The sequence below is a fragment of the Colossoma macropomum genome, unplaced genomic scaffold (assembly GCF_904425465.1).
Source record: "Colossoma macropomum unplaced genomic scaffold, Colossoma_macropomum, whole genome shotgun sequence".
Classification (NCBI taxonomy): domain Eukaryota; kingdom Metazoa; phylum Chordata; class Actinopteri; order Characiformes; family Serrasalmidae; genus Colossoma; species Colossoma macropomum.
The window spans coordinates 44428212-44455925 of NW_023494789.1; the positions used below are offsets into that span (position 1 = coordinate 44428212).

Below are 27714 nucleotides of genomic sequence, written 5' to 3' on the forward strand. Positions count from 1 at the left end.
CTGCCTTGTACATACTTACTTGTATTTGTACTCCTTTGTCCACTATATAGGTGTACAATGACAGACTGTAGCCAATCTGTTACTGTACTCCCCCTCAGTGACCCTAGCACAGTAGAGTATGTGGGGCATGCTCAAGAGCAACTCTGTGGTCAGAAACTGACCACTGATGAAGAGCTAGAGGATGACTAACACAAACTGTGCATGAACTGATGGGCTACAGTCTCTAACTGTATAGCAGCAGGGTAGAGCTAAAAAGTTGTGGCTGGTGAAACAAAGAGCGGATTGTGATTTTTAAGCATTTTCTCATCTTTTTTTCTGGCAGCTATCCAGGCCCTGCGTTCTGTGCTGAGTGCCTTCAGCGTGGTCAACCGCAAGAACATGTTTGTGTACCAGGAGCGCACAACCAAATCCGTTTTCTACCTCAGGTCAGTTTGGTGATCTGATGCTTCCATCTGCTTTTTTTCTGTGCTGTCTCTTCCATTGCACTGAGCTTCTGCTCCTCCAGCAACGTGATGGAATCTCTAGTTATAACAAGTAGCATCTCAAGTCAGGCTGCTGCAATAACTGCAACACCACAGTGGTAAAATGCTGACCAATAACCACAAATTTAACCATCTATTTCCATTTTTCTTGCTCTCTCCTTTTCCCTTTTTTTTTCATTATTTTAAAGTTTTTTCTCCTTTATCTGTTTGTCTCTCAATCTCAGTTCCTTTAAATTTATTAGGCTTTTTGCCATTACCAGTATTGCTAAAGCATCACTGAAATAACAGGGACTGACTAATCAATCTCTTTCTTTCTCTTTCTTTCTCTCTCTCTCTCTCTCTCTCTGTCTCTCTCTCTCTCTTTCTTCTACAGGCTCTCAGAGACCTCTCAGACGGGGAAGTACAGTGATTTGGACGGTAACCTCCATGTTTCGCGCTCTGTGGGATTGGCTCGCAGCCAGGAGCCGCTGGGCACTGAAGACCTTACGGTACCATTCGCACACAATCACTGCTCATTAACGGGAGTTTTCCGTCTCACTGGATGCCTTGCATTTGTTACCTAACTAGCTATACTGCAGGAACTTTTGCATTGACTGAAAAATGAGGTGGCTGAAAATATGAATGACCAAAGCACTTAAAAGAGTACTTTTAACATATAGCATCCAGTGCACATAATGCAAATGGATAAAAGGTCATATAGCTAAATACCGTGAAAAATATTTTGATGTTGATAAACGAGCAAGCTACAACTGTTAGGAGAAAAGCATTGCAGGCTAATTTTCTCACTAGACTCAATGTTTTTTTCCCCAATTCATCTTTGAGGATGATGAGGAGTGTTTATTGCCAGATTCTTCAATCTAAAAAAATTCTAAATTGCAAAATAAACCTGCTGCTGTTTTTTGCTATGTTGTCTCACTTCTCACGTCCTTGTAGATAAACATGCCTCTCTGAGAGTGTCTAAATAGCTAACTAACATATTACATTATGGAACATGAATCTCACAAAAGGAATCAATAGGAATAAATATGAGAATTTCTCAGTCTACAGTGGGACAGTTTGAACTATTATTGTAATATTCATTTTCAGAGAGTGTAAATTTGGATTTTATTGGACAGAACAGTGGTTATTCATCCCTTTAACAATTCTACATGGTTTCGACAAGTGTGTGATGATTAGGCATGCAGTTTGCATAGTGCTAATGAGTGACGTTTAAGCTCCAATTACTTGTTAGCTACAGTGCAAGCGCCAGTACAAAACAAAAGAAGCAAACATGTCTTGGGTGATCCACTATGCTTGGGATAAGGGGAAAATTGCTTAAATTTGAGTTTTTGCTGAAGTTTTTCTTTATTGTTTAATTTCTGCTTGATCATTTAGTGGTTCATATACTAACGTTTTCCTGTATGTTGCGATTGCAGTATTCAAATGTATTTTTGCTTTAACACATGCATTAAGCATCAGGAGCTGCATCTGAAAGCCTCTAGCAGCCGTTAAGACTTCCATTGCCAGCAGAAAGGCCAGTTAGTGCTGAGCCATTGATTTACCTGCTGCCTACCAAATAGCAGTCTGTCCTTGGCTTTAGAGGCTTTAGAGGCTTTATGAGCCTCTCACACACTCCTCCTGAGGCGCGTAACCACAACAGAGAACACTATGAGCAATTCAGACATGATAGACGAAAAATTTGCCACCAAGGTTGTGTGTGTTTGTGTGATTGGATTTATGTGCCTGTGTGTGCATGTGTTTTTGTTTGTGAGTGCATTCTGTGTGTGTGTGTGTGTGTGTGTGTGTTGTGTGTGTGTGTGTGTGTGTGCGAGAGAGAGAGAGAGAGAGTAATATTTCTTTGTTTCCAGGGTTCGCGCACATCTATGGAGGGCTCAAGGCCAGTTGGACAGGTCGACAAGCACATTCTGCTGTTAGTTCATGGAGTGGGGCGTGCAGGTGAGAGAGCAAGAGAGAATATTTATGTATGAATCTGTGTGTGTGTGTGTGTGCGTATATATATATATATATATATATATATATATATATATATATATATATATTATATATTTCTCTGGATTACAAATGACGTATACATAGATTGTTTTTCAAAAAAAAAAAAACTGAAAAATGCTGCTTGTATTCATGCTCTTCACACTAGTACTTGGGTTCTAGCTTTGGTGCAATAACAGCTTCAAGTCTGTTGCAGTAACATTCAACCAGCTTTGCACACTGTTTGGGAGAGTGTTTCACCCATTCTTGCTCCAGGCTGTTCAGGTTGGTTGGATGACACTTGTTCACTGCAGTTTTCAAATTGTGACACAGATTCTTGATTAGATTTTACTTAGATACTGTACAACATTTACTTTTTTCTTGTTCAACCACTCCTGTGTTGTTTAGACTTGTGCCTGGTATCATTGTCCTGCTGAAAGGTGAAGTTTCTGCCTAACTTTAGTAGCAGACTAAGGCAGGATGTCTTGCATCGCCCCCCTGTATTTTCCACCATTCATCCATCCTTCAATTTTAACAAGATGCCCAGTTCCCACTTAGGAAAAGCATCCCCACAACATTATGCTGCCACCCCCATACTTCACTGTTGGGATATTTTTTGCTGAGGAATGAGCAGTGTTAACTCTGTGCAACACATAGCGTTTTGAATTTTGGCTAAAAAGCTTGTAATGTTTGTCTTATCTGACCACAAACCTTTATCCCATATTTTACATAAAACCTCAGAAAGGGGAAAAATATAAGTGACTTTGTGCCATGGTTGGTGCTAGACTGGGTGGTTTGAGTTTTTCTGGAAATGCTGATTTCCTTGGATTTTCATACAAAACAGTCTCTAGTAGTGGTGGACAGTATAATATTCACTGTAATACTGGTATGTTTGTAAAAGAATAAGATTATAAGAATAGTAATGTAATGTCGCCTGACTTATGCTCATGCCGTTTAACAATGGTCAACGCTGCAGAGACATACTTCTTGCATGCTGCCTTACCGCAAATGTATGATGAATGCTGTGCCAAGTTAACCGCTACCTGAAGGTACGTTCACATTATTGCGAGAAGCTGTTTTGCACACGTCTCATCCATTCACTTTTAATGGTAATTTTTGATATGCTGTGTGCTGCGGCCATAGTTCAAAAACTTTTGATTTCAACCCCTGCTATGACCTTGCAGCCAGTAATTGCAGGCTATTTTTGTCATCCTGTCAATGAAGAATTAAAAAAATGTAATATGAGTTCCTCTGACAGGTGGTTTGCCAACTTTCTTTGGCAAGAAAACAAGGCAGCATATTCACTGACATTGGCTTTTTGTGACAACTGATTTAAACATATATAGATATTTATCAAGGCTTATACAAACAAGTTTCAGTTGTCATGCACTTACTCTGAAGTGGCACTGAAAATGACAAATGCGGGACTTACAACAAATGACACTTGTTGGAATAAACCTGCTGGTTTATGTCAGTTGTCGTGAAAGCTTTGTGTACATGTTTCATGTAGCCTTACGAATGCTGCTCCTTAGTAAAGTGTTACCATAAGATTAATTTACATGTTATCAATGTTTTAAGAAGACTTTAATTAGAGAATTTCAGAAAAGTGAAAGAAAATAACTATTTTCTTCTTTTTCTTTTTTTTACACACACACACACACGCACACAAATACACACACACATACATACATACATACATATATCCTTCCATTCAGATCAGCTCTTGGTTTATCTTGGCTCTCATTTGTTAGCGGTACTTCACAAATAAGGTCAACGTTTTCTTTCATATGAGAGAATACCCCCCACACTACAGGATGCTGCGCCATAAATATTGAATATGTTTAATATTTAAGACTCAAAATCAGGGCTGCCATGACTTGAGTAAATTAAAGAGGAAAAGACTGGATTATACACACCCAACACCACAAGATAATCTGGATGGATAATCGTTTTAAGCCGGAAATCGGGACATCTTTTCCCATTTTTGTGAGGGGCGAATCGGCCGCAGAATCAGCCAGATTATCCTGTAGTGTGGGCCAGGCATAACACAGCACAGAGTGATGAGGTTTCTGTTCTCTCACGCTGTGCACACCAGAAGAGATGAAGGTGCAGATTCATTTTTGTACACTCAGTGCTGCATGCAGTACCTCTCATGGCCTGACGGGGGGCACTGTTGCTCTTTCTACAGCCTTCTCAGTCCTCAGGCCATGATGTCATTATGTCCCTCTCTCTCTCTCTCTCTCTCTCTCTCTCTTTTTCTCTCTCTTTCTCTCTCTGTCTCTTTCTCTCTCTCTCTCTCTCTCTCTCTCTCTCTCACACACACACACACACACACACACACGCACTAACTCTCCATTTTTCTTCTTTCTCTTTCCTTTTCTTTCTCTTTCCATCTTTCTCTCTCTCCCCCCATTTTTCTGTCACTCTCTCCACATCTTTCTTTCTTCTTCCCTTTATATTGCTCTCTCTCTGTCTCTTTCTCTCTCTCTCTCTCTCTCTTTCTGTCTCCCACTCCCCCCATCTTTCACTCTCCGTCTTTCGCTTTTCTCTCTCTCATGATCTCTCTCTCTCTCTCTCTCTCTCTCTCTCTCTCTCTCCCTCTCTCTCTCTCTCTCTCCCTCCCTCTCTCTCTCTACCCCACACAGTATGCCCTCACTCATGCTCTCTCTCTTTCTCAATCTGGAAGTTGTGAGCTAAAACAATAAGAGTGATTTATTATGTTCCTCCTGTTTTCACTCAGTTCCTGAAGTGTAACTACAGAGAACAACATTCTTTATTTATGAGGCCTTTTTTTGTTTACAGGGATTTGAAGTTTTCTCGTGTCTCTCTCTTTTTTTTTTCTCCCCGCCTTAAGCTCGTCTTTCATGGTAGTTTCAGCCTAGGCTCCAGACACCTGTCAGTGTGCTGATTTCCAAAGATGGAGCTCAAAACAAGAGCGCATTTCAACCTGGAGAAATTGACAGAGTCTTTAATTAAAGAATGATTATGTTTACCATGAACTGAGATTAATTCAAGCCACAAATCTGATTTTGAATAAGCATTCATGTGCAACTTCACCTAGTAGTTTCCAAGACCAATTATAACCATACCTCTGAGTTTGGCAGACTGCTATGATTGGAGAGTGATTAAAGCCATGCCCCTGATTGTGATGGATGGCAGTGATTGGACAGTAGTTACAGTTCTTTGTAGGACTGTTTCCATCCGCACAATGGAAATGCAGTGAGAAATATGGGATTGTATGAAGGAATGGAATGATGTAGCCTAGTTAACATTTTTTTGTCCTATTGAAAGCATTGTGAACTGAAATCCAGTGTAGCTGTGTGGATCACAACATGAGGTCCTTTAACGTAAATACATAATACAAATACATGTAAGTTATGCGCTCTCATTAGGTTCAGTGAGATTTTTACCAACATTCTGTGAATTTTTGTGTGAATTTTTGTGTGGAGCATGGATGGGTCAATTTAGCATTAATTCTTGAAGGACAAAACCCAGCTAATTGTTTTTCACTAATGAGAACAAGTAATCTCAAGTTTTTGATTTTCAGTTTAATCACGAGCAATGTCATTTGTGTGTTGTATGTTCAATTTCCAGTGAATACAGCAATTAAGTACATGTTATTTATTATTCCAGAGATATTTTTGAAGAGATTATGTATTCAATAACCCATTTGCATAAGGAAGGAGAAAATGAAAGCTTTCATCTTTGAGAGAGAGGAGAAAATCAAGCTCCACTCTTGCTTAAGGTTTAAAAAAATCACAAGTGTTTCTGTCCAACCCTTTGCTGTGAGGGGCAACTCGACGCTATGGGTCTGAAAGGACGTGTAGCTGTCAAGAAGCTGTTACTGACTATAGATTGTACTGTTGAACTGCATACGTATGCAAAGTGCATAGTTTAATGGCACATCTTATTCAGACATGACTTTTCTTTCATCGGCAGGCCCTGAGATCACAGATGAGTTGGTTAAGGTTCTTAGGAAGCGGCTGGACGAGGCTACACTTGACATCATCACTGTGATGCTGGTCAGGAACTGCAAGCTGACCCCTGCAGATGTGGAGGTACTTCACTGTTTCTGTTACAAATGTTCAATTGCACACACACATTTGTGATCCAGATCTTAGAAATTACCTCACTAATGCTCTCGTGGCTGAATGTAGTTACCCTAAAGTATGTACAGATTTAATCTGCATATTGTAACTGGACTGTTTTCAACTGACAGGTGCTGTATGGATTTATGGTTGTGCATTGCTGTATTTCTGCAGTAGCAGTATTAATTGAAGAGTTTATTTTTTTCTCCATTGTTCTTTTATCCTCTCTGTGGCAAAATGGAGAAATGTGGTGATTATAAATGGCTAAAAGGGCTACATTTTTTCATATTTATTAAGATTGCAGACAAACGTTTGGCCTTTCTGAGTCTCTAGGCAAGCTACACACGTAACAGAGTACAGGCTAGGCCCTTACATCTTTGTTGCATTTTGCTGTTTGGACCTGGATGCTAAAGTTTATTCACAATGTGAATGAGTGTGTGGGGTGCACTTCTATTCATAGCGCTTATAGTGGTGAGACAACAGGATTATATGGGGATAATTGGCCACTTAGTGCATTTTGGATCCTCTGCTGGCAATTGTGGCGGAGTTCTGCATTGCACATTTTTGGAACCGGTTTTTGTTATTCAACCTCATTGTCTCTCTCTCTTCCTCTTGCCCAGTTTATTCAGCCCCCTGGTTCTGCAGCTACAGAAGTGATGGAGTTCTCTTTGCCGCAGTACAGCCTGCCGTGGATCCGGGCCTTGGCCCACTATCTGCGCCAGAATCTTCTCATTTTCCTCCACATCCCTAAATACACAGACAGTAACATGGAGCACCACTTCAAGGTAACTTCAGTGCTAGCTGGGCAGATGAAACAAACATTGAAAATTCTTGTAGAACAGTCTGATGCACATAGTCTGAATGGTCTGAACATTCCCTTCTTTTAAATATCGACTATATACATCCACAGATCAGCCTTTAATAAAACATCATTAAAAATGGTATGATATAAACTCCGTAAAACGTTTGAAATAAACATATTTCAACTAAACAAAAATAAGTAAATTCTAAAAGAAGGTGGAAGGTGTAATATACTTTGTTTAGGTCATGTAATGTCTGTCTTGCAGGATCTTCAATGAACAGATGCTGCTTTTACAAAATCAACCATTTAATGGTCTAAAACAATCTTTTGAAGGTTTCAGGCTGGAAAACATTTAGCTTAAATTAGAATTCCACCAGCATTTCAACATTTTACATAATTCAGTTGTGAGATGTAGAGATGCAAACACAATCACTCAGTGTGGGGAAAATTGTACAATTGTGCTTTTTAGGGAAACCTACTGACTCCTCTTTACAGCGATGATGACAGGAACTGTAATTGTAGGCTTCACAATGTCTGCAACACAAATTTCGAGATATTATTTGCTATCCAAATTTACTACAGATCTTCTTAGTTTTCGTATGTTAAACAGATAATGGTAAAGCAGTGGCAAATCCAAAAAAAGGTGCCTATAAGTGCCTTACAACACCCTGCCTGTACCACTCCACCATGAATGGATTAAAAAAAATAAGTTTTAGGTCTCAGAGTTTCAGACACCTTTAGGTCTTAAGTCTCAGACACCAGGATATGTAAACATTTCATGCCATAACTTTCTGCGTGGTAGCTTTAAGAGGCATTAAAATCTTCAGACATCGAGTTTCTGTCACTGCTGGTGTGAACTGTCTTGGCTTTGTAAGTTTGTCTAGATGCGTTTCACATTAAATCCCTCTAAATGACTTTGGTCATTTTCTTAATGGTTACATTATGCAGAAATTTAGAAAAATATGTGGAATTCTCCTTTAATTACATTGGTATCTAATTTCTCTCTACTTCTCTCTCTTTCTCCACCTCTCTCTTTCTCTCTCTCTCTCTCTCTCTCTCTCTCTCTCTCTCTCTCTCTCTCTCTCTCTCTCTCTGTCTCTGTAGCACTACTCCCATTTGAACAGTGATCTGCCTGACTCTGATATCTACCTCTACAATAAGCCTGGGGGCCAAGGGACAGGAGGCAAAGGTAATGAAATTCTCTCAGCAAGATGCTCGACACCTACTTCTATTTTCCTTTCTGCTCTTTTCTCTCCCACACATCTCTCTCTCTCTCACTTTCTCTCTCTCACTTTCTCTTTGTCAGTATCTCTTTCTCAAACTATCACTCCCTCTCTCTCTCCCTTCCTCTCTCCCTCGCTTCCTCTTTCCCTCCCTCTCCTTCCCTCTCCTTCCCTCTCCCTCCCTCTCTCCCTCCCTCTCTCTCTCTTTTTTTTTCTCTGTCCGTCTCTCTCATCATCTGGTTTAATTTGTTTGTTTTGGCATATTGAATACACCTTAAATCTCGCTCCCCACCTGAAATTCCTTCACTTCATAAATAAACTGTCCTTGCTTGTTTACCTTTCTGAAATAATTTATTATTGGTTTGTTTACTTATTTTTTTTTTTCCTCACCTTGGCTCATGTTGGCATAGCAGTGCCTGCTTGTCTGTCTGTCTGTCTGTCTGTCTGTCTGTCTGTCTGTCTGTCTGTCTCTCTGTCTGTCTCTCTCTCTCTCTCGCTCTTCTGTGCTCTCGTTCTCTCTCACTCTGTATGTTAAGTCTGACTGCAGTGATCAGGGTTTTGCTGACTGATCACTGCAGCATTTATTTATTACATCGTCTACATTAAATGCTGGATAAATTTTTACTAACCTTCCCTCATCAAACTCTGTCTCTTTGTCCAAAAATGCCCAGTTTGCCCTGCTACTCTGTCATTTTGTAGATAGATCAGTTTTATTTCACAACATGTTGATTGGGGTTGTTTATGGAATAACATCTTGTATTTTAGTCTATAGGAGTGTTTACTGAAGTTGTCTATGGACTACAATCTCTTATTGTAGTGTATAGGAGTGTCTAGTGAGGTTGTGTGTGCACAAATACCTTCTTTTCTCTTGTGTAGGAGTGTTTTTTCTTGTTTTGTCCAGGAGTATTGTACAAGAAAGTGAATAGTCAAATATACACCACCTTCTTACTTCTAAATGTAGTCAAGCAGACTGTAAATAAGACTAAATAAATAGAAAGTGGAATTGAGTTCCACAGTTTAGAAACACTATAACAAGATAAGCCTCTCCACTTTCTGTAAAGAAAAGTTAAAAATTTTGGTGCACAATTTCCTAGTGAAACCAGAAGCTGTCAGTTCATTAAACGTGATTTAAGGCATTGTTAAACTGCCCCTGAGATGTCTCCCCAGTTTTCAAGGTAGAGTAGAATCTTGTGATTAATTGTATCCAATCAGACCAAAATAGCATGATTAGTTGTTTGCAGTCAGACCAAAATAGAACTATTTTGTCTCTGTGTTGTTAAGTAATTTCAAACAGACTTGCTTATGTGGTTTCTGTCACTATATATATATATATATATATATATATATATATATATATATATATATATATATATATATATATATATATACTGTTATCTGTAAAAATGGACAGAAGTATGCCACATAACTAAAACAGTAGTGGGAACTTCACAAATCTTCAAGCCTGAATGTCATGTAGGGAGAACTGTTGTATGTACATCGTGTACATTTGACATTTCATCGAATTGTTGAGTTAATATACATCTAAAAGGGTTAAAGCTGGACCTCTGGATGTCTTGGCAGATACTGGAGGTCACTAAAGAAAGCTTGTTAAAGGTTACATTAGTGTAACAACATCATGGCAAATCCAGAACAGACATGATGGGTGGAGTTAACTGCAGCAACAAAGTACCAGAGTGAACTCATGCAATGCTTTTTTGTGAAAATTGGCTGTAGGGCCCAGAAATGACATGATTAGGTATGAGAAAAGCAACAGACCAGTCACTGCACTGAATAAATTAGGTATTATTGTATAGGCAAGCTTGAGAGAAGTGTGGAAGCTGAAAGGTTAGTAAAGATGAAATGTCAGCAGGGCTGCTCCACTCATTGATGACTGTAGTCTCCCTGGCAGCAACAAAAACGCCCACCAGCACTGTTGCTTTACTTTAATTGCTTGTAGAAGGCACAGGCAGAGAAGCACCTCCAAAATAAGCCACAAGCACAGAAAGAGAGAAGAGCAGCAAATGAGCAACTGTGCTACTGATAGAAAGACCAGCTGACGAGGAAGCAACAGAGAACACAGCAGGATATATGTATTACAAGTGGTACTAATAAAGGAAAACTTGTGAGACAACAAGGGAGTTTACTGATAATCAAACAACGAGTAAGTCACTTATCTGCACATGAACTGCGGAATAGGGCCAAAATACATTCACAAGCCTATCACTGCATAAAATACAGATCTATTCTGCGTGCCCAATTGATATGAAAATTTTGTGGCCGATACCAAAAACAAATTAAATTCCGATAACTGATGTCAGCCGATATATTTCATGCAAATTATTTTTAATTCTCCAAATTGATAAGGAAAAAAAAGGAACAGAAATATGTATGTAAAGGTTACATAAAAATACCTTAAACACTCCTGTCGATACAACTTGTTTGATAATAGGTACGTGGAAAGTTCACTGAAACAAAACTATTTGTGCCCAGACAGATGCACTACGCAATATTTTACAGCACTGCCTCCAGCTGATGAAGAAATGTAAGGCCAGCAGTCATTTCAAAAGAGTTGCAGAATGACCTGAAAGCAACAGGAACAAAAGTTACACTGAGAACTGCACCACACTTATTTTCAATTCCTAAAAAAAATCTGTTATTCCTCCAGGATATTTTAGTAAAAAAAGAAATAAAAAATAGAGTCAAAGGAACCACACACACACTTTATACTACATAAGGAGACTTTATCTCTTTATCCAGTATTCTGTTAGGTTGGCTTTCACAATGGAACAACCACAGCAAATCACAATTTTCACTCTTTCTGTAAGCTTTATTCACCAGGTCATTTTAATGTCTGCTGTTTGCCATTCAAGTTTAAAGTAGTAGTTTACACAGCTCATTTTGATGTTGTGTGAAAGGTGTGTGTTAGTCTTAAGGAAGAGAACAACTGTGTTTGTTGGATGAGTGTGCTGGGTGGATTGGTGTTCTTTTGTGCTTGTGGGTCACTTTAGGATTGAGATCTGTTTAGACTAATGTCAGATATAGAGCACATTAAAAAGATGATGTGAATGACCTAAATCAGATTCATCAAGTTCATCATCATTTTACTTGTCTAAACCCAGCCTAAGGCTATGTTGGCATTACCAGCTTAAATTGCTGCAAATCTGATTATCGCTTTAATGTGACACACATCTGACGTTTTCAGAGCTAGGTGGACACACAGATCTGATCTGTTTAATCAGATCTGAGCCACGTCATATGTTACTCTAATAAAGCGCAACAGAGCATTGTTTAAAGCATATTATCTTCCCGACAAAGGCTTATGCTAATAGTTCATTTGATGTTCATGCAAGAAAAACATTTGTGACATTGAAAATGCGGTTCGTCAAAAATAGGTCTGATGATGGCGTTTACAGTTTGTTAGATAAAGGAAATTAAAATGCATTTAATAATATAAAAATATAAATAGCTGTTTTTTGCATCTCAACATTAAGGGGTTAGAGCACACGGTTGTCTCAGTAACCCCCTGTGCCTGTGCTTTTATTTCTTATATGAAGTCCAACTGCGTTGTAATGACTGCAAGTCCAGCTCATTATACTGAAATGACTCACAACAAGGCTTTTAAGCTTTCTGATATGACTTGATCTCTGGCTACAGAGGGATAATTGTCAGATAGAGACAGAGAATCTGTAGGTAAATCCAGCCTGAAGCTACTGTTATATTCTTCCAGCTAATTAAGTGACAGCTTTTTAAAATACCTGCCAGATAAATCTTTCAGGTGCCACTTTTGGGCCTGCAAATGCCTTGGGTCTTAAAAAGTTAGCAGCAGTGTGTCAGAACGCTGTTGATTCATACGTTGTTTACACAAGCTGTCAGTTCAGATAATAAGGACTGTGTTTTTTTTTTCCCCTTCCATTGGTAGTATACTTTGTCAGAATGCGTTGTGCTGAACAACAGCCTGTGAAGATTTCAGCAAACCCAAAGTTGGGACAGTATGTGAAATGCTAAAAAATTGTATATTCTGTTTGACCTATATTAAATTGAAAACAGTACAAAGACAGTTTATGTTTTACCTAGTAAACATCATTGTTTTTTGTAAATGTATGCTCATTCTAAATTTGATGCCTGCAACACATTTTGAAAAGGTTGGGACAGGAGCATGTTAACCACTATGTTACATCACCTGTCTTTTAAAAACACTTTATAATCATTTGGAGACAGAAAACACAATTTTAATCCAGTTTTAAAAGCAGAATTTTTTGCCGCTCTTCTGTTATACTCACTTGTTGTACAAGTCTTACAAGTCTTTGTCATATTCTGAGCTTAATAAGACACAAGTTTTCAATGTGAGACAGGTCTTGACTGCAGACAGGTCAGTTTAGCACTCCCACTCTCTGATTATGCAGCCATGCTGTTGTAGTGCATGCAGAATGTTTCCTGGTGTTGTCATGTTGAAATAAAGCTTGGCCATCCCTGAAAAAGACTCCGCTGCTGTCGGAAGAAAACCTTGTATCTCCATTTTTGTCATATTACAGTTTTGGACATAATTTGAAAATGCCTGTTGTCCTATACATAGTGTGTAAATTTCATGATGAATGGACCAAAAGAAACGGGCCAAAATGACTTGGAAAAAATTCTGGTTCCATTGACTTACATTAAAAGTAAAGTAGGTTTTTTCCTTCTCCTGTAAAGTTACCTTTTTGGAGATATGAGGTTTTCTTCCAACAACAGTGATATGTTACTTCATGTGTTCACCATTATTGGTGCTTTCAGAGATGTGCAAGTTACCTCCTGATGCACCCCTCATACCATGACAGTCACTGGGTTTTGAACTTTATGCTGGTAACAGTCTGGGTGGTACTTTGCTTCTTTGGCCCAGAGAACATGATGTGTGTGTGTGTGTGTGTGTATCTACATATGTGTATCTGTGTGTATATATATATATATATATATATATATATATATATATATAGTATATATATAGATACACACACACACACACACACACATACACACACATACATACATGCATACAGAAAGCAGTGATTTATAAATCTATGTTGACCTATATTTGACTTCATTTCTTGTAAATATACACATATTCTGAAATTGATGCCAGCAACATGTTCCAAAAAATTAGGTGTCATGCCACAGGATATATGTTGTTAGACATGAGATTTACATATACAAGAAATATCAATGCTATATTATGGTTAAAAACACCTTTATTAAAGAAATATGAAGGTGTTTTCCATTATAAGTCAGCTTGTATTCTTTTAAAAATGTTGTTATATCCACAATTGTAACAAATGAATGTACAGCATTTTGGAATAGAATTCTTCATTTATTGATGTCCCAATAAATCTGAGAGGCTGGGTTACTTTTGTGCATGTTTATAGATAACAGTATGTCATATGGTGTCAGAAACCAAGTGTAATAGAGATTGCTCAAGTGGTGTGGTCAGTATTTTCAGTGTGGTAGCCTAGGTGTGATATCAGGGTTATTTGAAATAGACCACAGCCCGCAGCATCTCTTACAAACCTCCACATATCAGGCAGAGCTGCACATCTTTGATTAACCATTCAAACGTTTCTAACCTGCCAGAAATCCTCTGAGTACTGTGCACTCTGTCTGTCAGCAGGTGAATCCATCCTTTCCTTTTTTCACGTTCTGTCTTTTTATCGCTCTCCTGATCCTCTACTCCACTTCACTTAAAACCCTTTTCTCTCTGTCCTTCATCTCTAGTCTAGACTCAATTTGCTCTTTTGCTCTCCCATTCTGCTGCAGTGGGCCAATCTTAGTGTGGTGCTTTATCTGCAAAATCCAAACAGCAGTTTTAGGGCATTACCATTCAAATGTGGGGTAACCCTGTGACCTCAGGTTTAAAAAATAAAAAATAAATAAAAGTGCAGTGTCCTTTGAGGTAGGCTGAATGTCTCTGTTGCAGGGGTGTTCAGCTCTAGTCCTAAATGGCCAGTGTCCAGTACAGTTTGGTGATTTCTGTGCCCAACCTGATAACTAACTGCTGAATTGACTCAGGAGCAGAAAATAACCGGATTGTTCTGGACTAAAGCCTTTCAGGACCAGAACTGGACCCCCCTAACATAAACATTCAGAACTTTGGAATCAATTGTCATGTTAATTTTTGTTTTATTACATACAAGAATAATTTATATAGAGATTGAAATATTATGAAGTAGATGGTAAATGGTATTTTTAGTCTTTAGTCTTTCTGATAGATGTTTCTTTTACTTATTATAATATGTAACAACAAGTAATTAAATGAAAAATGATGAACTGCAATTATCTATTGTCTGTCATTTTTGCCTTATGATTTCATCACAACTTTTAAAATGTGTCATTGAGGCATAGATGTTAATTTTATTAAAACTTTATCAGCTTTCTCTGTCATTTTTGAATCTTCAAAATTGTATTTTTTATTTTTTTTACAGCTTCATGCAAATTAATTAAAGTGATTATTAGCACATTATTAGCATTATATCATACTCATCAAAATTGGTTTTATATTATTGTGAAAAGTGATTCCAAACATGTCAGTAGTATCTTTGACCAGCTACTCTCCCTGTAAAATGAAATGAAATGAGGCTGTTCTAAAAGCTGATGCTGCTCTAAAAGTCTGTCACTGTTAAGTGCCCTATGAAAGATCTGAGCTGAACAATTCAGTTCTATTTCATTAGTGTAGCTCTTTTTACAGTAAGCATTGTCACATATTGACTTTATAGAAATCTGATATAGATCCCCTGCTCCACTTCTCTTGAAACCATTTTCTCTCTATCCTTGTTGTGTCTAGTCCAGACTAATCTGAATTTCAGTTTCAAGAGAAATATGACGCTCTGGTAAGCCTGTCAACAGAGGGATGGAAATGTGTAATTCAGTATAGACAGCATAGCACAACGTAAAATTTGCCTAGAGGTAATATGTACAAAGAGAAAAATGAGGGAAAACTCCCCAAAAAAATGTCTTTTTTTTTATGAATGATTTCTCAATGATCAAAAGTTGTACCAAGATCCAGCAAGACCAAAACAGAAGGATTTTGTGCATCAGCAGTAAACTTCATTCAAAACATGGAATAGTATTGTTTTATCAGCACTTGACAAAAATCTGGCTGCAATTTCTTAAATATTTTGTTACCAGATATGTATATTATTAAAACGATGTTCTCAAAAATTTTACTTAGGAGGGGAAAAAAGGAAGGTTTGAAATGTGCCTAAAATTAGTGAGTATGGCCGGATCCATGCTACTCTAAGTAAAGACGTAACAAGGCAGTCTTAAAAGCATTTGGGAGAACACTTGTTGACAGAGAACAGTTTCCAGCAGTTAAAATGTCGTATTTTAGAGGCTGTGAGCTTGAGGAAAATGGCTTGGAACAAAAGATCATCAAACACATCCTCTGCATCAACACAGACCAACCAGAATAAGTCTTTTGTTTCTTGAAGGTTTAAAACACAGTTTATATACATAAAATTGAGCATTAAGAAATGCATATAATTTATCAGTAGTTGTTGTTATCGAATGATACGGAAAAATATTTTGCCCATATTGCCCCACCATGGTTACTCTCTCATTGAGCCTCAGTGTTGTCGTGTCCTCTGCTCACTCGTGTGTGTTGTGTGGGTGTGTGTGTTGTGACTCAGGTACAATGTCGGAGCTCGTTCAGAACCTCTTCCCTCCCTCACAGTTCCAAGGTACCAGATCCCAGCCCATTTTCCCTGTGCACTGTGGCGTCCTTTTGCTGGCTGTGTGTGGTTCTCCCATGATGTTCTTCAGTTTAGTTTGCGGTGCTTTATTTTAACATTTTGCCATAGCAATGAGCTTCCCTTATAGTTAGGCTCACGCTCACTCCTGCATGGGACAGTCTGCATGCAGATCAGTATGTTTGTCAGTGTTTATTTTATTAGTATTTTTTATTTACTTATGTATGTGTTAATTGGATTTTGCATTGCAAAGTTTGTAGTCATTCACAGTTTCATACCTTTCATACTTCATTTCAAATAGTTTTCTGAAGGTTCAGAGTGGCGTTTTCAACATCAATATTGATATTTTCAACGTCGTCTGGTTTAAATACAGTTCTTGTTTCGGTTATAATAGTTGATAAAGCAAAATGCTTTATGCACCATTGTATTTAAATATACAGTACGGTGCAAAAGTCTTAGGCACCTGATAAAATTATATTTGAAAAGCTATTTGTCTGGTCAGTAAGCAGTGTTTGCTCATAAAAACACTAATATTAGAATAAAAACAAATAACATTGATACAAAAGGCTTGAATGTTTTTGTTTAACCATTTTAAAACCTCTTGAGAAAAGTTTGAGCAAGTGTTATTTTAGTGTTGTTAGTTAATATCCAAAACCTGGCTCATTAATGCTTCATTAAATTAAATCAATAGTTTTGCGGATGGAATTAAACAAATCCATGTGATGGCTGGGGTGTTAAGAAGAAATCTGGAACGAAACCTCTGTTCTTCAGACCAGTTCTCAGCACTTAACAGATGCATTAATACCAGCACCACACACTGTTAAGCCACTACCATGTATATTGGTGTCATTGCTGGGCTAAGAGTTAACCACCATCCAAATATATGTGGTTACATAGTTGTATGCAAATGTTTGGGTGCATCTGGTTAAATGACATGTTTTCTTGATGAAATAAGTTGACACATCCTTTACCGGGAAAAAAATTAATTTTTGCATTTTTCTGCTAATTTTAGTGCTCAATTCCTTTTGATGAGTTTAACATATTGGAAAAGGTACAGGCCACATTTTATGTTTTTGTTCCTGCTAATATGTTAATTTCTGCAAACAAAGAGTAATTGTGCATTAAAATGTTATAAAAATGTAATTTGACCAAGGGCATCCAATTTTTGCATGCAGTTGTATGGTGGTCCATTAATGAATGAGGGGGGCTGATAAATTCTGCAACAACAGATTGGCTGCATTTCTTAATTGTAAACCTACAAAGTGCCCCTGTTATGTGGTCAGTGTTTCTGATGAAATGACCTGTGAGTGTACACAGTTAGGAGTACCTAGTAAAACCACTTAATTATGTAGGTTAAAAAACTGACTTTGTTGGATTTATTCACTGGCTACTATCTGATGTTGAGGATCAGTTGCTTCAGTCTTAAACCTTAGAGTTCTGCTCAGTCTCTCTTGATTAAAGACCAACCAGAGAGAGTGAGAGTCTGTCGAAGTGTCTTTTACCCATTACTGCCTAGAGGTCACTAAGGACATGGCCAGGCCTCATGAAGCCCCCTCTAATATTCTGGGGTAAATGGAGCTTTCACCAAACAAAGGGGAAAGGCTCGGAGTGGAGATGACTACTCCATCATCAGAGTGATTGTACCACACACACACACACACACACACACACACACACACACACACACACAAGCCGTATGTTCAGTGGCTTGAGGATGAGGAGTGGCTGCCTGTTGGTCGTGTGTGTGGTGCATGAGCATTGTAGCATATCCCCCTATCCCTCTGAGAGAGTGAATATGAGAGAAGAGACCCTCTCACACATCCATCATGTAAGGAGCATGCCTCAAAAAGCTAATGGTGTGCACTAATTCCAGCAGCTAGATAAATCCATACATCCGTATGCCAGTATTGCTTTTTAAAGTGATAGCTTGGCAAAAATGTTGCACCTTACCTCGAATGTAGTTGATGAACCAGACTGGAGTTTGCTGTTTGTATATTAAAGCTTCATTACAATATACAATATTACTTCATTACTGAAAACAGTGATAGAAACTATCTTTGAAATTTGCATGTACTTTTGTCCATTGTGTCCAGACACATTTGATAGCTGTGTGATATATTGTTATCTATAAAACTGGTTAAACGTACAAACAGAACTCAGACTTCAACATGACTACTACAACTGTTTTTATTATCTATGACATGCTTTTATGCGTTTTTATTGATAACAATGTTTCATACAGTGTCAGAAAGCACATAAGCAAGTCTATTCGATATTATCACCTATTTTTCCCAAATTTCTGTGTAGTTCAATTGTTGAGATGTAACAGTCATTCGGCGTGGTTTGATATGAAATGGTACATTGTAGAGAAGACTTTAATGTCTTTACAGTGGTGGAGATAGGATTTTGTACTATTTTGCCTTACAACACCCTGCGTATACCTCTAAATATGTTGTGGACCAAAATCTGCAAAACAAGAGTAAAATAATGTCTCGGGCATCAAGGAGCACACTCATAACCCAGACTCAGTAAAACTAAATATATTGCATCAAACCATTCTGATTGACTTTGTATATGTATTAACTATGTAATTTGTGCAGAAAAATGATTGAGATTCCCCTTGACCCAGTTTAAGGCAAGTGCATGATGATTTAGGAGTGCAGTTTGCTAATTGCTTATAGACTACAATTACTTGTTAGCTTTGTAGCTTTATAGCTCCAGTCTAAAACTAAAGAAGCAAACTTCTGGTGCCAAAGATGTCCTGACTGGTCAACTACATTTACAATACGTTGAGAATTTTAAGGGGACAATTGTGTAAATTTGCCAGACTGTCACTTTAATGTGCTCAGCATAGCCATGCAGCTCTATTTGTGCACTGAAAACAAAAAGATAAGCAAAAACCATAATAAACATAATTGATTAGAGAGTTTAATGAAGGAGAGTCCCTCTCTCTTTCCTTTCTAGAAGATTATTCACTTTCTCAAGGCCCTGTGGTCTTATGCTGTAACCTGATTTGTATCTAACACGAGAGGATGAAAACAGCCTCACGAATTTATGATAATCCAGACTCCATATGACAGCTGCTGCCTTCACAATTATTTTCTGTGTTGCATTTTTGTTATTTAAGAGTAGATTTATAGATTGTGCTGTTGCTCTGCATTTCTGTAAACCTTGCTGTTCTCGCATAAGCAAAATAATTTTTTTTGTGTGTTGAAAGCCCTTGCTGGCAGGTGAATGTGGTTTATGTTATGTATTTTAATAAAATGATATCTTTTTTATAGAGCTCACATTATTCTTGATTCTTACAGCCATGCTTGTGTTCTGTTTTCTGCAGGTATTGCGTGCATTGCCCTGTCGTTTGTGGACGCTCAGGGTTGTCCACTGCAGGTCTCTGCTCAGGATGTTAATAATGCTCCAAAAGGGGATTCCTCCAGCATTTCCCTCCAGCCAGACCAATTTGAAGCCCTGACAACTGTGGTTAAAATAGATTCGCCTGGCCAGAGCACAGGTATGGAGGCTAATTTTACTGGACTTCAAAGACGATATTTGGTTAAGCGTTTAAACTGTAAAGATCTGTCAGCAGGTCCAGAGTTTATTTCCTCACTATCAAGAACGCATAAATTACTTAATAATTTCTGAGTTGTTTCTGATTCATTTAAGACAGTTACTGAATAATGCACCTTAAAATTAATAAGTGAAAATAAAACTTGCTGTCTAAGGGGTTAAGCACATGTGGTGACTGGGGGGGAAAAAAGCACATTTCAAGGCAGCTGTGATTACATGTGTTAAGAGTTGGAGATTTTAGTTGAACTGTGTATATTTACTGCTTTGCTTTTGGCTAAATCTAACCAGAAGGAAATCGTTACAGACATAACTGTCTGTAATCTAATGTCTTCAAAAAGTCAAATCAAAGAATATTAACAAAAATGAAAGACTTCAGCCACTGAGTTCTTATGGAAGGAAGGAAAAGGCCTTCGCTTTATTGAGCATCAAATGGCAAGATGGTTCCTGGTCAACCACAATGCGAATATCATCTCAAAACATCCTTTTTTATTCCCCTCTGGGGTGATGAGGTAATCTCCCCACCCCTTGTACACAATTCCATACCATTTTAGTCACCATCATATCCAAACCTTACACTTTTTTTGGTAACCTTTAAACCAAACACATAAGATGTCTTTTTTTAAAAACCCACTCTGGTCTAACTCTTACCAGATTGTTCTGTCCTTACAGGGCCCTCTTGCACAACTCTCCATAGGACCATCTTACATCACTCTCCATTTACGTACAAGAGTGTACCTCAGCTCTAAACTGTCTTCTGATACAGCTCTCTTCTGTGGGCCTAGAAACTCTTTTCCCGTTAGAGAGTCTGCTGCATACAGTCCATAGTCTGCTTCCCTATATTACCTTTTTAGGAGGGTTCCAAGCTATCTAGTCAGCCAATGTTTTATTCAATCTTTTCCATCAATGATGAGCTGTTGTCTCTGACTTTACATCTACAAGGTGGACTTTATATCTACTGGGTGTCTAATAAAGTGGACAGTAAGTGGACACAGTGTTTAAACTCCAGCAACACTGCTGTATCTGATGCACTTGTGCTGCCACTGCAGTGCTAAGAATGATTCACCAACCAAATAATACCTGTGCTGTGGTGTTGTTGGGTGGGACCTCATGATTGAAAAACAGAGTGAAAGTGGACTAGCAAAGTATGCAGAGAAACAGATGAACTACAGTCTGTACTTGTAGAACTGTAAAGTGTCCTTATGTGTTAAGTGGACCTGATAAAATAGGCAAGGACTGCAGATACAAGGAGGTGTACTTAATGAAGTGGTCGGTCAATGTGTGTGTGTAGTACAGTGCAGATATAATAAAATGCTGAGGTGTGTTGGATTGTTCTGCAAAATTTAATTAATAATCAATAATTAATATCCATGTACAAGTTTTATTTTTTGAATAATATAATCTAATCTAGGCTATCTGACCCATTTATTTCATTCATTTTGGACTAAGTGTGCAACCTGAATATAGGAATGCAAATAACTTATTCTTAGATTCACAAATTATGTGTGTATATTAAGTAAAATGTCTGAAACATAAACATACCCTGTGTAGCAATGTGGTGTAGTTTAACTATGTCCTAATAGCTATCCGATAGCTCAGAGAGCTAATAGGCTAGAAGCTCCGTCAATAAAGCTGTGCCTCATTCACCAATATCTTCGTAAGGTTTTTCCTGAGAAAGATCCTAAAAACAGATCCCAAAATAAGAAAACAGCGATGAATGTTAGAATCTTCTGCGTAAGTGGGTTTTAAAATTTATTTTCTTAAGAATGGTTGGTGAATGACGCCCATTGAGAGTAAGGATTTAAGCTGAAATATTTTGTGAAGGATTCACTGAAAAACTGGCAAAGTAAAGAATATGTTACATGTATTTCTTACCAGTTCAGTTGTCATCATATCTAGAACTGCCGTAAGCAGTTTAAAATCCAGGGTAAAAGTGAAAGTAAGCCTTAGTTAACTTGTTGCTAACGCAATACAGAAGTTGACATAGAGTTGAATAGAATATTTGCATTTTTGTAAAATAGCATTTGTAATTAGCAAGAAAATATGTTAGATTGCGAATGATTAGTTGTGCTCTGAAGAAAACAACAATTCAATTCCGAACATGTACATACATGTATCAGGTGTCCAGTAGTTTCAAGGGTGCTATGTGGTCCATACTTAGTTCTTTAACTCTACATAACTACATTACTTTATCAAAAAAGGCAATTTTTTTCATCTAGACCTGCCTGTTGCCCCCTAGTATTAGACATGACATATTTTCTCATATTATCCAATGGAGTCTGAGTACTCAAAATGAGACTAAAACACAGTACAAATACACACAAAAACACCTATAAATGTGTTTGTGTTTACAGGTGCGGTGTCTGTGAGGTTTGATATTTGGGAGCAGGGGAACATTAGCCCCCTGCAGCTGATGGACAAACTGCGAGGGGCATTGCGGCATGCACTCTGTGACGTCGTAATGGAGATGAAAGTTCTGCCAAACCCACTGTGTTTAGAGACCTTCTGTATGCCCAGAACTGCCCAGAGAGACGAGGCTAACGGTTAGAGAACACTTAATTTTTTTTTTATAGTCCAGCTTTTATTATAGTCTTTCTTCACTCACATAGATACAGAACTTACAAATTAGTTCTATAGTAGATTCTAAAAATGTATAGTTTCTTTCCACGCCTTACTTTCTATTTTTTACTGTACTGTGTTTTTATTTCTTACAAGGCTGGAGTCTTTTTTTTGTTGTTTTGCTGTACATTCAGTTTACAGTACATTGTTTTTTAAAGACTATTGCATTATTCTTTAATTAATAACATAAAGGTAATTTATTATATAATAAACTATGTTCAATTGACATTTGATTTTGACAGGTTTAAATCATGCAGCCCTTTTCAGTGTAACTATTTTCAGTGTAAAAATAATGACAAAAACATGTAAATTATGATTTTTATATCTGTAAAACTAGACTGTATGCTCAACCATAACTTTTCATCAAATTCAAATTATAATAAATATACGTCCTGTTCCACTAACAAAGTAAGTCTGAACAGTATTGCAAAAACAAATAAAAAACAATGTGATGATACATTTTCATGATGCACAATGTTTAACAAGATATTTATTTTAAGGCATTTAGTTAAAATCTACATTTGCCAAAAATAACTACTTAAGAAAACTAAATTCATTTATATTCAAATACGCATCAGTTTTTTATGACCCGTGCAGTTGTTCAATGTTCTGTAAGTAATGATCAAGTCCATGTTGCGCTGACAAAAGTGTATCATGGCACGTATCACAGTAATGGTGATATATCGTCTCTATTACAAACACAAATGCTTTATACTCTGGTATATACTCTGGTATGTAGAACCTGTACTTTCCACTGAATTTCTCTTTCTTTGTTTTAATGAGCTACGAGTAAGCAATAATTAATATCAGTGGTGACTTGTAATAGTTAAGCATTAAGGTATTACACTAAATGTGACATAAATAAACAGCACAAAAATGCAAGAAATAGTTGCAAAAGAAAAAAATTGCATATACAGGACACAATGCAATTTTTTGTTTGTGCTGTGGAAAAATATTCAGAATATCTGTTAAAATGTTCTTGCTTCTTAAAGCTGAGTGTTTCTATACTTTACTCGGGTGTTTGTAGTTCTGTTTGAGCACCATTTAAACTGCTTTTAAAGATTTTGCTTGGTTGTTGTCAGAAATGACCATGATTGGTTGGAGAGTTTTTGTTTCTGGCGAAAGTTCGCTAAAAAAAACAAACAGGGGAATAAAGTAGTGTCTCTTTTTCACCATCTGAAAACTTGGGTCTGGTGTACGAGATTTGCTCAAATTCATTTATTGTCATCCTAATAAATTACACAAATAAAATCACATTCAATTGTTTACAGTATTGAATGTGAAATGTATGTGAAAATTTTCAGAATGTTAGTTTAAACATATTTTTTTTTTTTTGGTATAGTTGCTCTGAGTCTTCCACAGCCAGAGGTGAAAGAGGTAAAGGAAAGCCCTCGAAGACCAGTCAGCGCTCACAGTGTTAAAACTGGCCCCTCCCCCATCACACTTATTCCAGCCCCCAGCTCCACCCCTGCCACTGGATCAAACACACCGGAGTCCACCACGCCCACGGGCAAAACCATCCGCCGCAGCTTCTGGGAAATCCTGGTGCGTCTGTCGCACGCACACACGCACATGTGCCCATTCAGAGTGCAGTGTCTTGATTAGCAGCAAATGACTGTCATTAGTTAAAGCTGTCAGCATGGCTTTCCTTCGCTTTACAAAACACAGCTGATGGTCAGCCTGGCCCTGCTGCTCTGGACCTGAACAGACACTCATGCAAAGCTAATAATGAGACACACTAGTTTTCTGCCATTTTCATTGATAATTGGGTCATTTATTGTTGTGTGGGAGTGTTTGTATCTATACATTTAGATATGGGTGTGCACTAGGGCTGTCATTAGTATGGACTGTGTTAGTAGTTAGAAGGCCAAGTAGTGAAAATTGGTTAAACAAGTCACAGGCTTTCAAAGATTCCAAAATGCTTTACTATAGAAAAGTAAACTAGGGGGCCTTTAAAAAGACTTCATTATTTAACACTATATGGTACAATCAGAGACTGCTTTGCATTTATTTAATTTCCAGGCAACATGGCAATTAAGTATGTCTTTAGTTTTTTTTTTTGTTTTTTTTTGCATTAGGAAAAACATGTTTAATAGGAAATCACACAGAAGCCTTAGTAACTAAATATAATATTGTTTTTAGTATTTTTGTCTGCTCTTTCCCTTTATTACAGCTTCCATTCTTTTCAGAAGACCTGCTTTACGTTTTCTGTAAAATCTACAGAGATATTGTTCTATACCTCTAAAGTTCAGTCATAGAATTTGGTTGCATTTTCTGCTTCTCAAACTTTAAAGTAAACCCAAATGCATTCAGAGATGTTGAGGTCTAGACAGGTGGTCAGTCTTTTGTTTGGACAGCACCAACAGTGTCTTTGATTTGCAGTTTTCTTTGTCTATTTCCTTTTCTCAGTAACAGCTTTCCTGACAGCTACACATCCTTTCAGACCCATAACATTGTGTTGTATTTTCTCACAGTGGAAGGATAGACAGAAACACCTATGATTTTTTTTTTCAAATCTGAAGCAAAAGTGGAGCTTGATTTTCTCCTTTCTCTCAAGGCTGAAAGCTTTAAGTACTGTTTATCTGATAGTTTTATGGGACTGCCAGGTCTTGCATGCTTGAGTCCCATTTTTTGTAAATCTTTAACTCCAGTTTTGGAAACTCCTGGTGTGTCACTTATTTTTCTTTCTGCTTCATTATGTGAGTAGATTGTCTTATGCCTGATCTCCCTAGAAATATCACCTGAAAAACAAGTAAATTAAATGGCAGTTTTGACTGGAAATTAATTAAATGAAGGGTGGTCACAATGCTGTACGTTTGTTTTAGCCACATGTGTCTGTGTACAGTTAAATGCAAAAGTTTTGGCACCGCTGGTCAAATTATATTTTGTTGATTTTCTTAGTTAAGAAACACGTCCTCCACAGAGAACACACTTCTGCACATTTTAATGCACAATTGCTGTTTATTTGATGAAATTTTAAATTTTGTGAAAAGGACATGATCTGTGCAAAAGCTATGGCACATTTTATATTGTATATTTTATTTTTTTCAGTATATACCTTTATGTTCCCTGTAGAGTATACCTTTACTTATTTTCACAAAACAAAAAATATGTAATTTTACCGGTGGTATTCAAACTTAGCATAAGACTGTATATATCTGTATGTCTTTATGTTGATGTCTGCATCTGCTGTGTATGTTAATGCTGATGCTAATAATGAGGCATCAGTTTATGCCCATTGCCAGTTTTCTCTTATGACTGGGACATTTATTGGTGCGTGTATGTGTGTGTGTTAGAGTAAGCCAGACTCATCAGAGCTGGGCAGTCCGAAGACTACAGACGACATTGTACAGGAGAAAGCGGAGGACAGCCGGCTGGCCCGGAGGAGACACAAAACAGAGAGTGTAAAACAGCAGTGGAGCCACGAGAGAGTAGCAGCAGTAGAACTGGAGCAGAGGTCAGCAGCACATAGACACACTTTAATGGATCCTTCTACCGAATTGGTTCAAAGAGTTGAAAACACATTTCGGACTTTTAACTGATTTGGACTTTAGACTCTTTGTCTGTTGCTTGGAATGACTCTATAGTTATGTTTGTTTTATTAAAATATATGACATTGCATTTTGTCACTACCAAAGCAATTATAAAACTGCCGACACATTACCAAATGTTTTGGTAGTGACTGTTTCAGCAGTTTTTAGCTGATTTTGAGCATTACTCAAAAAAAAACAAACACTGCTGTATGGAAATAAAATCATTAATTATCATTAAAACTCAAAGATTTTGTGTTAAAAGCAACACATTCTGTCCTTAACTAGACATTGGTGTATTCAGTTAAGGACATCACGTTTTGCGTTACTTTTAGTTGTTTTTGTTCAAAAAGAAAACAACTTGACACATATATGTTCAAATGGGTATCTCTGATAAATGTGCGGTTATTTAACGCATCGCTTTTTAGAGTGGAATATAGCTGACCCAGAGGTACACACATGCATACAAATTTACTCAAATGCAAGAAGACATATGCTGCTATTCAAAATGGAAAAAAAAATATTCTAATTATACTGTAATAAATTATAATAATAATTTTATTTTTATTGTTTTATACATTTTCTCAGGCATTTTAAAATCTACAGCTCTGTTCATCATACTGGACACCTTTAATATTTCTTCGTTTTTGTTTATATCTTGCTAGTGTAACATACAGTTACAAAGCCGTCTAGAGCAGACACACAACCACATTTTTATACAGCCACAGATACACACTGTACATATCTATACACACACACGTACACTTATAACACTCACATAAACATTAAATGTCCCAAACATATGTGACCTATTCCTGCACTCTGTCTATGTCTCTGTCTCTGTCTGTCTCTCCCTCTAGGCCGCTATACAAACGCCATGTGGCTCAGTTAGAGGAAGGTGATACTGGCACTCTGCACCCAATCTATCAATCCACCTTCCAGCCCTGGGTGATTTTCATGGCCAAACTGGGTGAGTTTCTGTCTTCCTAATGTGAAAGTGTGTCTAAGCTCTCTCAGTTATTGTCTAGAAGGTAGAGTTTGTCTGCACAAGCCACAAGTGTCAGAGCTTGACACAGCACAATGCAGCGTGCTGTTTTTAATGGATGCCTTGTTTATATTTTTCATGTTTCACATCACATTGTTATGATATTCCACCTCAACAGAAATACTGCGGTTAAGCCAGAACCTCTTTTGTCAAATGGTAAACTTAGGGATGCACCGATACCACTTTTCCACTTATGACACCGATGCCTGATCCTTAAATATTGGCCAACTCAGAGTGCCGGTGCCGATACTAACTCTATCTAACCTAACTAATCTGTAAGTCCTGAGGTTTATACAGTTACATTTATAAATATTTTATTTTGATAAAATCTATGTTCTGCGTCACAAATAAAACATTATCAGCTTGATTGTGTGTATATATATATATATATATATAGTTAGTGGACACACACATTAGCCCAGTTAGTGGGCTGCTATGCTAAAGGCTAAATCAAGGTTAAGAAAGAAAGAAGCCTGCCTCAGGCATTCAGGTGAGGGCTTACATTAGTGTATTTTCCCCACCAAATACTGGCATTACAGATTTTTCCATGAGCATTTTCACAGTTGTCAGCTCACACTGCTGATGTGTTGTTAAACTCCATCTACTGGTGCGTATGTGCACATCAGAAATTGCTTCATGGTGTCGTTCATAGGTATCAGTATCCCCATCTCCGATACCAATACT

The 27714-nt window shown here is 37.5% G+C and overlaps 1 protein-coding gene across 11 annotated transcripts in view; it reads left to right on the top strand.

The window, feature by feature from the left end:
- Positions 1–27714, top strand: part of szt2 (SZT2 subunit of KICSTOR complex) — a 155160-nt gene that overhangs the window by 62398 nt on the left and 65048 nt on the right. For 9 of the 11 annotated variants that reach the window (XM_036571448.1, XM_036571458.1, XM_036571452.1 and 6 more), the window contains 12 exons: positions 323–425; positions 856–970; positions 2330–2417; positions 6390–6508; positions 7159–7323; positions 8445–8529; positions 16216–16266; positions 19610–19783; positions 22191–22379; positions 23798–24000; positions 25752–25912; positions 26846–26955. In XM_036571448.1, the coding sequence (XP_036427341.1) occupies positions 323–425; positions 856–970; positions 2330–2417; positions 6390–6508; positions 7159–7323; positions 8445–8529; positions 16216–16266; positions 19610–19783; positions 22191–22379; positions 23798–24000; positions 25752–25912; positions 26846–26955 (1563 nt within the window). The remainder of the gene's footprint in view (positions 1–322; positions 426–855; positions 971–2329; positions 2418–6389; positions 6509–7158; positions 7324–8444; positions 8530–16215; positions 16267–19609; positions 19784–22190; positions 22380–23797; positions 24001–25751; positions 25913–26845; positions 26956–27714) is intronic. The other 2 variants (XM_036571459.1, XM_036571455.1) reach the window with 1 other exon arrangement.